The sequence below is a fragment of the Octodon degus genome, unplaced genomic scaffold, assembly GCF_000260255.1.
Source record: "Octodon degus isolate 3935 unplaced genomic scaffold, OctDeg1.0 scaffold00088, whole genome shotgun sequence".
In the NCBI taxonomy this organism is placed as follows: domain Eukaryota; kingdom Metazoa; phylum Chordata; class Mammalia; order Rodentia; family Octodontidae; genus Octodon; species Octodon degus.
The window spans coordinates 6993958-7007816 of record NW_004524664.1 but is presented as its reverse complement, the minus strand read 5'-3'; the positions used below and the strand labels follow the sequence as shown (position 1 = coordinate 7007816).

The window sequence follows — 13859 nt, the reverse complement described above, 5'->3', positions numbered from 1 at the left end:
TGGCTCAGTGGAATAAGCACTTCCCCGGCAAGTGCAAGAGCCTGAATTCAATTCCCAGTTCAAAAAAAAAATTAGAATTTGGGTACTATCTTCTGGTTGTCCTCCAATGTCTCTATTGTCATTTGCATACATCTGTGGGAGGACAACATGTATCTCTCCAGATTTTCAAGGTTTCTGGGCAATGTGAGATCCTCCCTGAAACTTCTGGGGCAACCATTCAGCAGAATGCAATTTGATATTCAACCTCAAGCTCCACAAATATTTTCCCCAGTTCTTTTTGTAGACACTCAAGGGTTCTCCCATCCATTACTATGCTTTGTTCAACAAATACATGTGTGTCCACCTGGAAATATACCATACTATGGTTTGCTTCTAGAAAACAGTTGCGCTGTGCAGAGCTTATAAGCCTGCAGTGTTAACCTGAAGAAAAATTATCAGCTCAATTTCTTAGGCCTGGTGGTTTCTGCACTGTTTTCTCATTTATGAGTTGTCAACATAGGCAATTCTAATGTCATCTGTCTTCAATTTTGCAGGAACCGACAGTGGCGAAGTTCTTCCTGAATCCATCCCCTCAGCTCCAGGGACACTGCCTCATTTCATAGAGGAGCCAGATGATGCATATATCATCAAAAGCAACCCCATTGCACTCAGGTGCAAAGCAAGACCAGCCATGCAGATATTCTTCAAATGCAATGGAGAATGGGTCCACCAAAATGAGCACATCTCTGAGGAAAGTCTAGACGAGAGTTCAGGTAAGAGTTTGGGGCTTCAGGAGAAGCCAAGGCAGTGCCCAGAGATTCACCTTGTTACGTGTCTGGAGAAGACTTAAAACCAGCTGTTATAGCCTTATTTGTATGAAACTGTATTTACATCATGCTAGACATAAAAGATTCAAGCTTATTTTTAAATGACTCCAAATTTCCCTTGGTAGTCTGTTCCAATATGGAAGGCATTTTTCTCACTCCATATAACTTTAAGCACTTACTATCATGTGTAACTTGATATTCTCACTGGAAATAAAACCAGGCAATTACTGTTTTCATTTTTGGAATTTTAAATATTTTTGAGTCAAATATTAAGTCTTTCATCAAAAATCATTTTAAGCACCATAATTTCAATTCCTTTCATCTTTACTCCTAGATCTTATTCTTCTGTACTTTATTCTTCACAGCTGGTGCTTTCTGAGTCCTCTAGAACTTTCTTTTGATGACGATTCCCAAATTAAATCACTGTATTCTGGCAGGATCTGCAATGTGGAATGGTTTCAGCAGCATCTTTATAAGTTTGGGTGGCTTGGCTGAGACATTAGAAATGCTGAGAATTAATGTAATACTATCTAATGTTCGTTGAGCACCACTATATGAGAGGGAGCACTGTGTGAGCTCATTCAACTTAAAACCTTGAAAATGTATAACTTCTATATTTTAATGTATGGTAGAGAGTTTGTGCCTTAGAACTCTAGTAGTTCAAATCAGATCCAGTTTGATCTTAACCTAGATTACTGATTTCATTAATTCTGACTTCATCAACTCACTAAAGGTTAACTATTGTGTAAGTCAGAAAACCTCAATATAATTAGGAAATTTCAGGAGTTCAATGTATTAACAGTGTGCATAGCAATGACACTCAATATACTAAGTTAGACCTTTTTGAGTGTTAAAAAATAGAAAACTTGAGTGGGCTTCACACCCATGGAAAAGAGTAAGACAAACACACCAATAAATACTGCACTAAGTAACATAGGAAAAATGCCGACAGAGAGGAATATGATACTATAGAACAATAGTAGAAAAGGTTACATCTGTGTAGGACTTTTAGGAAAGGTGCCCTGCAAGTGATGATATGAGAAAGGGTTCAAAAATAATGCTGCCATCCAGGGCACTGAGAGGCATCAAAGCTGTGTTCAAGTCATGTATAATAGCTAATGAAAGAAAGCTTAATATTGCTAAGCAAAAAATTAGTTTGGTTGAGATTATTCTAAGAGACCAGCAACATATAAAAATAAAATGTAGTTTAATCAGTGGGATGGAAGGCCTCTAAAGCAATATTAAGAAGGGCTTCACAAGCGTAGTTGGGTGGTGGGGACTGATTACACTGCTGTGTAAGTGCCAGGGCTGGAGCTGTGCTTCAAAGTTCGGGGCTGACAGGAGTGATTGGAATAGAATTGAGAAGCAAGAGTGGAGAATGAAACCTGGATAACTAGGGTGAAAGAAAAGGAAGCCTGCTTCTGGATTGATGGCCACAGAAAAAGTAACTAGAAGTCTAATACAAAAAGAACTTCAGTAAATATCAACACAGGGCCTATTTAATATCATTGGTTGCATGAATATGGAAAAATAAAAACCTCTTACAAGAAGGCTAATATAATTAGTACAGATAATTACATTCACAAGGAAAAAATCTGAGATGGTATGCCAGGCTGAGTTGAAATTGCTTATGGGGTCTAATAAAAAATATAGATAAGGATGCAGAATTCAGGACAGAAGAATGTCTTTGGTCATCAGTAAAGGATTAAGCAGTGGAAGGGCTGGCAAGATAGCTAGTGGACTAAGCACCTGGCTTGGCAAGCTCAGGGACCAGGGTTCAATCCCCGGTCCTGCATGCTCCGCTGGCACCACCGCCAGGGCACGCTGAGCCAGTGACTAAGTCTGGGCATGGGGTGCATGCCTGCAATCCAAGCACTGGGGAGGCTGAAAACAGGAAGTTCACTATGAGTCCAAGCTGCATAGTGAGACCCTGTACCAAATACATAAATGAAAAAGAAGGAGAAGGAGGAGGAGGAGGAGGAGGAGGAGGAGGAGGAAGAGGAAGAAGAGGAGGAGTAAGCTGTGAAAATGGGGGAATTCTCAAGGGAAAAGGAGCAGCAAAGCTCAAAGAGCATCTAGAGACATACCACGTCAGGAGCAAAGAAGAGGGGTATCTACATCCGACAGAGTCAATAAAGAAAATCATAGAGGAGTAGACATTATATTCAGGAACAATTATAATCATTATGCTGCTCTCAAGTAATATGAGATTGCAATAAAAATTCAAAACTTTGGAGATAAGTGTCCCAAATCTCTCTCAGAATTCCCTACTTACTCTAGATTAGAATTGCAGTTATATGAGGAAGAAAAAAGGGTACCTATTTTAGAAATGTAGTTCTTCAGACCACAGTCATACAATCAATTTGCCAACTAAAATACACTTTAGTGATAATCTACTAGCCCTATTTTAAACCTTAAAAAAATCTTGAAATTCAAGAGTCACTATCTCAGAACATTACTGTTTCTAGAAACCAGATACTTTTCTCTTGTGACTTCAGGTGCATTCTTCCACACTACAAGCCTCTTTTCCTTAGCTACTCAAGTGTTCTCCTTCCCAATCAAAGCCTCCACAAATTTTCCTGCTTACACAAGGGTTTCTACATATGGCTTATTGTTTTCCATTATGCATCAATTTAGGATTTCAGTTTCCTCAGTTTATAGTTCTACACATCCACCACTTAAGATTCTGTTCTTTACTGCTATGTCTGTCATCTCTGTAAGAGCCAGTGTCTCATTTGACGTCATATTTCTTACACAGATAGGTGATGCAGGTGATCCTAGGATGCAGGTAGACTTTTTTTTTTCCTTGAAAGCATTTGGCATAATCAAGAGAAAGTGCAGGTAGACTTTTTCTTTTCTTGAAAGCATTTATCATAATCAAGGGAATGCGAAAAGTACAAATCAAATCATGCTGTTTGGTTTCTAACTTGGGTCCCTCAAGTTTGGGATCTCAGAGACCTTTTGGTATGTCTACTGATTTTGAGAGAGATTAAGTATGACAAAATAACACTCTCACTTAGCATAAAAATTTCAGAAAGCTCTGAAAATAGGGACCTACTGTATAAGCAATAGCGTCCTACTATATGAGCAATAACCTGAAAACAATGTCAAAATATAAATGTTGATATATCTTACACTCAACTAGTCCAGCTTAAAAAAAAGTCAAGTACCAGTTGCTTTCTGGGACTGTATGATTTATTCCCAGATGTCTATGTTCTGGATTTTGCCTAGTCATGAACTCGGCATAGCAGAATCCCATTATGTAAACTGTTCTTTCTTTCATTTTAATGTATTTAGCACAGGATCTACAGGGTCTCACTACACATATTGGACTTTAGTGATCCTCCTGTTTTCAGCCTCCCAAGTGCTGAGATTACAGGTGCTCAGCACCACCCCTAGTTTCAGTCACCATCTCAATGCACCCCAGGGGTGGGCTTGGCACGGTATGCCAGGGATTGAACACAGGTCACTGCACTTGGCTAAGCAGGCGCTTTAGTCTGCTGAGCTATCGGCCAGCCCAAACTGTTTTAAATAAATGAAAGAACTGAAAAATCAGCAGCCATCTTTTATAATGCTGCTGGAAAATTGCATTATATCTTTTCTAATTTAAAGCTTTCTTGGTAAGTATTACAATCCAATTTAGCAGTACAACCTCTTGTAATTTCACAACATTCTGTTTTGTTATTATTTCTCTCTTTAAATTCCCATTGCTAGGCAACTCTATGTCTTGCAGAGAGCATTGTGATAATATTCTTCTAAGTAAAAATCTCCCTTTCTTTGCTTGAAAAAAAAGCCCTTTATCTCTTTTGATTTTTTTGGACCAGTTTTGCATGCTTATATCTGGTCATCTGAACAACTAATTTGAAGACAACACTGTGCAGTATAACAACCATTGTTGAATTCATATCATTTTGTTCAGCAAAAGTCTGCATTGCTTCTGGTTTCATTTTTTACTGTTTTATTCTCCTTAAAAAATTAAAGATGAAGCAAATAGAACTTATTTATTTCAAAAGAATGGGCCAGCATTCATGAATGACAAAATCAGCAGAGATTATATACCAGGTTTTTGAAATAATGTTGCAGGGCTGGCCAGATAGTTGAGCAGACTAAAGCACCTGCTTCCACAGAGTGCAGTGGCTGGGGTTCAGTCCCCAGTGTGCCATGCCAGCCCCTCCTCCAGGGCATGCTCAGACTAAGACTGAGATGGGTGTGGTAGCACATGCTGTAAACCCTGCACTTGGGAGGCTGAAAACAGGAGAATCCCTAGGAGTCAGATCTTCATAGTGAGACCTTATATACTCTGTAGATCTTGTCCTAAATTTATAAAATAATAAAAATGATGTTGAAAAAATTTAAATTTTAGCACTCACCTTTATGAAAAGAATTCAATAAGCACAACCATTTCTTTCAAAGTTATTTTGATTGAATCAATAAGAATAAAATTGTTTTCTATGTAGTTAAGGAAAATCACTGTGTACCACACACTGTAATTGTCACTCTGAAGCTTGTTATTAATGCTAGAATAGCAGAAACAGGTCGGTGATGAGTGGAGCCCTTCCACCGGAAACCAATACATAAGAACAATTAAAGTAGGAAACAAAACGGCCTCAGATATTGAAAAACAGATGCATTACGTCCCTTGGGCTCTCCAATGCCGTGCTGAACAACAGTGCTTCACTATCTTTACAGACTTAATGGCTTTTGATTGGATCTGTAAAATAATTCCTGCCAGTCCAGTAGACCTGAATGACCCTATAAGACCTAGGACAATGTGACCACATTTGATGAGAGACAGACAGACAGACAGATACACAGACACAAATACAACATGCACAGAGTGAATGAATGAATTGTCCATATTCTTTCTTTCTTTCTTTCTTTCTTTCTTTCTTTCTTTCTTTCTTTCTTTCTTTTGTATTTTAGGGAACAGTCTACAGGGTGTTCAAGGTCTCACTACTAGATCTGACTGGTAGTGATCTACCTGTTACAGCCTCCCAAGAGCTGGGATTACAGGTGTACACCACCACACCCAGTCTCAGTTGCCCTCTCAGTGCACCCCAGGGGCAGAGCCCGCCCAGCAAGTCCAGGATGGAACCCAGCCCCTGTACCTGCTGGCAGACACTTTAATTTGCTGAGCTATTTGGATGGCCCTTTTCTTTCTTTAAGACCTGTCTAAATATAAGACCTTTCTTGTCTCAAGCCAACATATTGTCCACTTTTGAACTAGCAAATGCTTTCTATATACTTCTTACTCAAGCACGTGCTTTCTTTCCCCATCTAATGGGAAATGTGTATGGCCTGGGAGTGCTTGGGCTGGCCACAGAATCTTTTGTGTTTCCAAATTGGAAACAGTAAGTCCTTTCAGTTGTTAAAGGTTGCAAACTGCCTTTGGTCTTTCTGGTAATTTGCCCCCGTCATCCAGCAGTTCAAATAAGAAGAAAAAGGATTGTGTGTTTTCATGCAATTTAGCTTGAAAAACCCTGAGCTAGAGTTCTTTCCTGCAGAAGTACAATTTATTTGACATGAGTTACTGTGTTTGCACAGGCATAGCGATACCTCTTAGTAATGTACACTTTCAGTTCTCTAAGCAAGCTCAGGGATCTGCTTTCATTTGTTCTGCCTCATTTCATTTGGAACTACGGGAACTCTTCTTCCTTGGTTTGCCTCTGTTAGCATCTGGAAGCTTAGAACTGAGAGATAATCCCAACCCAAAAATTGTGCCCCCATAAGAGGGGAATATTCATCAACAGAAAATTAAGAAATATAATGCAACACAACACACAGAGACATATTCCTACACAACACCAAGAACAACAAGTCCATCACATCTTGAGAGCCAAGTTTATGCTGCCTGTGGGAAACTGGTATTATCAAAACTAAACCTCTTCTTTATTGTTCAATAAAACCAAGAGTCCCATTAACAAAGCTGCATGCCACTTATCTTTCTCTACCTTAGAGATATCAAACTCTAATGAGTGAAATAATGTGTATTCCAGTGTGTTGTGGGAAAAGTCTCAATGCCAGCAGACTAATATTTTTTCTTTAAAGAGTATCACTTCAGGGAATTCGTTGTGTGTGATTTCCTTATTTTTTTAAACAACTGGGACTGCTCTGTGGAGATAAAAGGTTAAAGGATTATGTTGAAAAAATGGAGAAGGGTGGAAATAAAAATGTAGTAAATCTTTAAAGTTTATATCTCAGAACTTTGCTGCACTGGTGATGAGGATTTGAATATAGTATCCTCCAGAAAACCATTAATTTGAAGTTACTTTGAGGGATGCAGAAGCCACCGAGGCACACTGGGAAGCATTTATTGTAGACCAGGGAACACAGTAATAATCAATCTCTCAAATGGTCCATTGACAGTTTGTGGGTTTAAAACTCACTTTTACAAAGCTATCCTCCCTCCCTACCCTAGATTTCATAGAGCTGATTGTGTGGTTTCTCTGGGAAGACTGAAAAATTCTTAAAAGGTTGGTAGAAAAGTCTTATGAGTTCTTCCATGACCAGGGGCAGAGTACGAAGGCTGTGTCAGTGGTGTCTAGTTTAACATTTCCTCCAACAACAGCAAAATATGGAAACCACTTATTCTCATTGCATCCTCAACAGTGATAGAAAGTGGCTTATCCCTTTACTAGGTTTCTGTTATTGATCTGAGATTTGCTTCAAACTCTTAATTTTTTCAACAGTATCTTTAGATTTTTGTCAGTCTTGTCCTTTCAAACATGTTCAAAGAGATGTATGTTTATTTATTTGAAATAAGAGTTATAAGATCTGAAACAAAACCCCCAGAGACTGTCCAGAGTCTAAGATCATGCTATGTGTGCTTCAGGGACTGCCTTGCCTGAGATGAAGCTCTCCATTCACAGCTGCTCCTGGGGCCTGAGGCACTGAGCACCCTTTGCCTCGGTTTCCCCATATGCAAAATGATAGTGGCAAGCATCTGTGTTCACTGTTGGGAGGACTGCAGAACCTGGCATAGCTGACAGGCTGAGCTAAAGCATGATGCAATTTAAGTGCCCAATCAGGGTTAGCCTTCAAAGTGCTAAATTTTCTTTTGTATCATTTTGTGAAAGATGGTAAATGACTGGTTATTGTTCAAAAACCAAAACCATAATACTACATGTTTGCAATCCCCAGAATACAAAAAGAATTGTTATTAACAGGTAACTATTTGACATCCATGGAATAATACTGTATTCCTCAGGTGTGATTCATTCCTGCAGTGTATATTCAATTCTTATTTTACTCATAGAGCTCATAGCAGCACTGTGTCACATGTTTTGTGTTACATGCTGTGACCTTGGACCATGACCTACTGGTAGTACAATGGTATTTCAGTGGGAGCAGGAGTGGAAAGCTAGCTTTGAAGGAAAACACATAGTTAGACATTTTAAGCACTTTTTCAACAGCATTCTGAATGTGCCAGGGCTGAGAGCCATCCTGGGACTCTGTCCTCTGAATAACCCTGCCATGTCCACTGCCGCTTCTGCAGTTTCTTCTTGCTGTTATCAGACAATGCTATCAAGTTAATTTGCGTTTCTCTAGCAGACAGCTCTGAGCTGATTAATTCTAATCTCTGGTGTGGGAGAAACTGGAAATCTTGGGTGTATTCTTTGTTTCTGTACTTAAGTCTGAACCTGTGGTGCTTCCAATGACTACGGGAAGTGCTTATTATCCTGGGGAAAGAAAGAGTATTCATTAAACACAGTGCACATGTACACTCAGAAGATAACTATTTTTTTTTGTCAGAATACATTTTCATCCTATTGCTAGGATGAAGAGCCAAAACACATTTAGTCCTAATTAATCATCTGCCAGGAAAATGAAATATGGTCCTACCTTTTAATTATCTATGTTTAATTTACTATTTTCCATAGCATATTGGCCTGAAGGCATCTGAGCTCCCTCAAGTTGTGGAGGTGCCGTCCTGGGACAGCTCTTCCATATATGGCAGAGTTTGGAAATTTCCAATAGATGAGAGTCATGTGTCCTTGGCGGAGCCCCAGAGTCTTGTGTTAGAAGGCAGACAATGCAGTGGATGATTTTAATGCCTTCAATTTCTGGGTAGAATGCTTCCTAAGCTCACGAAGCTGCTTCTGCCTCCACGGAGAGCAGAGTGGCCATTTCATGGTCTTGGGGTGGTCTCTCATTCAGTCATCCTGTCAGCTTTAAAGACAAGCCTGCTAATGCTTGAAATTTTTACTTTGACCAATTGTATGTGTGTATATCTGGTAATCTGAGCAACTACATTGCAGACAACAGTGTGCAGTATAACAAGCTGTTGAATTTAAAAACTAATACAAACATAAAAAATTTGTCATACACCTTATAATGTCTTTCACCTGTTTCGTTATGTTATAGGACCTGCAGCAAAAGTGTAAAAATAAAGACAGAAATAATACTAACTTGATGTTAAGATAAAATATTGTATGAAATAGCATTAATAAAGGCCCCCACAAACAAGTGTAGCAATTCATCAGTACTGATAGTAACAATGTGTAGTTATTCCATGTATAGAAGAGATTCAAAAAAAAAAGGAAGCGCTTTTATTGTTTAAGCATATTTTCTAGGTTCTCACCATGGACTATGATAAGTTCATAAGTGGAATTTTTTTTTTTCGGAACTGGGAATTGAACTCAGGCCATTGTACTTGCCAGGCAAGCGGTTATTCTACTGAGCTATCTCCCCAGCCCCCAAAATTGCTTTATATAAAGTATAGGCTCACTGCCTCCATTTTTTTTTTTGGCGGAACTGGGGATTGAACTCAGACCCTTGTGCTTGCCAGGAGAGTGCTTATTCCACTGAGCCATCTCCCTGGCTGCCTCCATTTGTTTGTGTTGCTTCCTGTCTATTAAGAAACAGCAAAGAAGGGACAGTGGTCCCAATGCAGATGTCAGAGGGGCTGAGACCATCTGATGAGCTATGAGAAAGGCATCAGTCTTCACAAGAAGGAAGGTTTGCTTTTCTTCTTCCTTTACTCATGTAGTATTGGATTGTTATGTAGAGCTTTGTCTATAGGAAAAGTCGAATAATAATTCCCTTGGTTTGTGCCTAAACAATTATGAAACATTACAACATGGACTGTGTTGCACAGAGTTCATAAAACACTAGGCTTGAAAGGCCCAGAGATTGAAATGAGAAAACAATCAAACAAAAGCCTAGCTCCCTGGTGTCCTGCTGCTTCTCTGGAGGATGGAATACAAAAAAGTACTTCAGGATAAAGACAGACTTGGTTCCTTTTTGAAGTACTTGCTTACTTGCTCAGTTTTGTAATCCGAGCATCCTCCTACTGTGCTTTTCCAAATGACAGAAGAGTTAAAGCTGCCTGCAGGGGAGGTGTGCATCTGAGAAGTGGGTCAGATCCTTGCCAATCACCAGGTGTTTGAGAACTAGGGGTGACAATAGCCCCAGCAGGATGAGAGGATGAGACTTAAGAGCTTTGCAGAAGTGTGATTGTGAGCTGTAGATGGAAGAGCCTGAACAGCTGTTAGAAGGCAGTGGGCTGGAGCGGCTGTGTTAGTAAATGTTCAGTACTGGACCAGAGTTGTTCATTTCCTACAGAACAAGTTGGGATCCTACACTAAGACTCTGTGGTTCTTCTATTAAAAGTTGACCAGAAATATATTATTTTAATACTTTTCCCTTTCTTTTCCTTTCCTCCTTACTTTTCCATTTCCCTTCCTTGAATACTGAAGCATCTCCCTTCAATTAGTAGGAAAATTGTCTAACTTTTAGCCTCCCAACAGGGACTAGACCTGTTTAGAGTAACTAGTGTTCTCCATCTGATAAATAAGGGGATTACAGCAATAACTGCTGTCAGCATTTTTCTCATTTAAACAAATAAAGCTGACAAATGATGAAGTTCTGTGGTGCTCTGTTATGTTTAGTACATGCAGAGCAATTATTCATCTGCTGCCAACATTAGTCTATCCACAACTAAACCATGCTGCAGTGTAGAAGGCTTATTAGCATATCAGTACCATAGTCATATTTTTTATATTCTGTAAGCCTCTACTCCATAACAGAGGCTGATGGGTATAATTTGCACAATAATTTAAAGGGTTGGACTTTTCTATGCTTATTAGAGTTATGCAAGTTATTGGGCACAATGCTACTCTTATTTATGAGATGCCATCTTTTATTTGCTTGGAGCTTTTGTGCCACTGTAGCATTTTCTATGAACAAGTTAGCTGTCATCTCTGGAGATGTAGAAGTAGATAGCTATCTCTGCGTGCAATACTAGTGCATGAACCTCAGTGGAGAAAAATCAGAGAGGAGTTTCCTTGAATAGAGCTACTTCTGTTGGATATATCTCAGGGATATACATATGCACACACACATACGTACACACATATGTGTAACTGTTTATAAATTTTACAGAAGTGAAGTCTTGGGAAAGAATGTACTACTTGCCTAGAATGCAGTCTTATTAAAATAGCTCTTTCACTACAAAGGGACAAAGCATAATAAGTAAAAACCAGTCTTGATTTTCCAGGAGTTCTCCTAGAGGGTTATGGTTTCACAAAATCAAAGACCTCATATGAGTGGAACCTAAGACCTTAGGGAAAAAAAGAATCTAATCCAGAAGGAGAATATAATTTTTATAAGATGGTAAGGTGACCTTTATGGTCAACCAAATTGATGATGTGGCTAGTATTGCCTGAGACAAATTAGATAGTTTTCTAACACCCTTATTCCTAGAGAAGAAACTGTCAATTATGATGTACACTTTAAGGCAACCCAAGTATTGATTTGCAGCTAATATGTATTAAATGCAACAACTATATCTCTGCTAATGGCAGAAAATAATTCAACAGTAATTTTACAGAGTTAGTTATCAAAACATTAACCAAGTTTTGTATTTATAGTATTTATGATTTAGGATTTGGGAATGTGATGATGCCAAAAGTAAACTTTAATACCTTAATGTCTATGATATGAGGAGAAAAGAAAAGTGATACAAAGGAATTTGTTGAGAAGTAGAAAGATATCTATAGAACTGGACAAAGGGGCCAGGGAGAATGCTCAGTGGAATAAGCGCTTCCCTGGCAAGTCCAAGGGCCTGAGTTCAATCCTCAGTTCTAACGGAAAACAAAAAACGGATAAAGGCAGGACAAAAATTGGCAAGAAATAGAATATAAAAGAAGATAAAAGAAAAAGTAGGGAAAAAAGACAGAAAATAAGCTTTTTCACGATGGGTTTGCTGGGAGAGCACATGTGTAGTGAAAACCATCACTAAGTCCAAGCCAGCCTGGGCAAGGAAATGACTCACATTAATATTGTCATCATCAGACATGTGGAGCCTGACAAGTCCACCACCACCAGCCATCTGATCTACAAATGTGGTGGCATTGACAAAAGAACCATTGAAAAATTTGAGAAGGAGGCTTCTGTGATGGGGAAAGGTTCCTTCAAGTAGGCCTGGGTCTTGAACAAGCTGAAAGCCGAGCATGAGCGTGGTATCAGCATTGACATCTCCTTGTAGAAATTTGAGACCAGCAAGTATTATGTGACCATCACTGATGCCCCTGGACACAGAGACTTCATCAAAAACATGATTACAGGCACATCTCAGTCTGTGACTGTGCTGTTCTGATTGTTGCTGCTGGTGTTGGTGAATTCAAAGCTGGTATCTCCAAGAAGGGGCAAACCCATGAGTATGCCCTTTTGGCTTACACACTGGGTGTGAAACAACTAATTGTTGGTGTTAACAAAATGGATTTCACGGAGCCACCCTACAGCCAGAAGAAAGATGAGGCAATTATTAAGGAAGTCAGCACCTACATTAAGAAAATCAGCTACAACGCTGACACTGCAGCTTTTGTGCCAATTTCTGGTTGGAATGGTGACAACATGCTGGAGCCAAGTGTTAACATGCCTTGGTTCAAAGGATGGAAGGTCACTCGTAAAGATGGCAATGCCAGTGAAACCCCTCTGCTTGAAGCTTTGGATTGCATTCTTCCACCCACTCGCCCCACTGACAAGCCTTTGCAGCTGCCCCTCCAGGATGTCTACAATATTGGTGGTATTGGCACTGTCCCTGCGGGCCAAGTGGAGACTGGTGTTCTCAAACCCAGCATGGTGTCACAGCTGCAGTCAGTGTCACAACTGAAGTCAATTCTGTTGAACTGTACCATGAAGCTTTGAGTGAAGCCTTCCTGGGAACAATGTGGGCTTCACTGTCAAGAAAGTGTCTGTCAAAGACAGAACCATCTCAACCAGAGTAAGGCTGGCTATGCCCCTGTCCTGGATTGTCACACAGCTCACATTGCTTGCAAGTATGTTGAGCTGAAAGAAAAGATTGATTGCTGGTCTGGTAAGAAGCAGGAAGATAGGCCCACGTTTGTGAAATCTGGTGATGTTGCCTTTGTTGACATGGTTCCGGGCAAGGCCATATATGTTGAGAGCTTCTCTGACTACCCACCTCTGGGTTGTTTCACTGTTTAGATATGAGACAGACAGTTGCTGTGGGTGTCATCAAAGCTGTGGACAAGAAGACTGCTGGAGCTGGCAAGGTCACCAAGTATTCCCACAAAGCTCAGAAGGCTAAATGCATATTATTTCTGATACCTGCCACCCCAGTCTTCATCAGTGGCAGAAGACCAGCCTCAGAACTGTTTCTCCCAATTGGCCATTTAAGTTTAATAGTGAAAGACTGGTCAATGATAACAATGCATTGTAAAACCTTCAGAAGGAAAGGAGAATGTTTTTGTGGACCATTTGTGTGTGTGTGTGTGTGTGTGTGTGTGTGTGTGGCAGTTTTTAAATTATTAGTTTTTTAAATCAATACTTTTTAATGGAAACAACTTAAGCAAAAATCTGCCACAGAATTTTGAGGCCCATGAAAACAAAGTTTAATGAGAAAAAAAGATAAGGGATAAAAGGTAAAAAGGGAGATGGAAAAATAGAGATTTAAAGAAGAAAATGTGATTAGCAGGAAGGCCAGAGGGCAAAGGAAGATTATCAAAGTCCCAGGACACTGGAGAAGACAGGAGAGAAAAAAGAAAAGCATCAGAGATATAGCTCAATGGCACAAGTGCCTGCCTGCAA

General features: G+C 39.6%; 1 protein-coding gene across 1 annotated transcript in view; it reads left to right on the top strand.

Moving 5' to 3' along the window:
- The first annotated feature begins 508 nt into the window (after positions 1 to 508).
- Positions 509 to 13859, top strand: part of Unc5d (unc-5 netrin receptor D) — a 260172-nt gene continuing 246821 nt past the window's right edge. Inside the window, exon 1 of the mRNA XM_023722024.1 lies at positions 509 to 752. Coding sequence (XP_023577792.1) covers positions 509 to 752 — 244 coding nt within the window. The remainder of the gene's footprint in view (positions 753 to 13859) is intronic.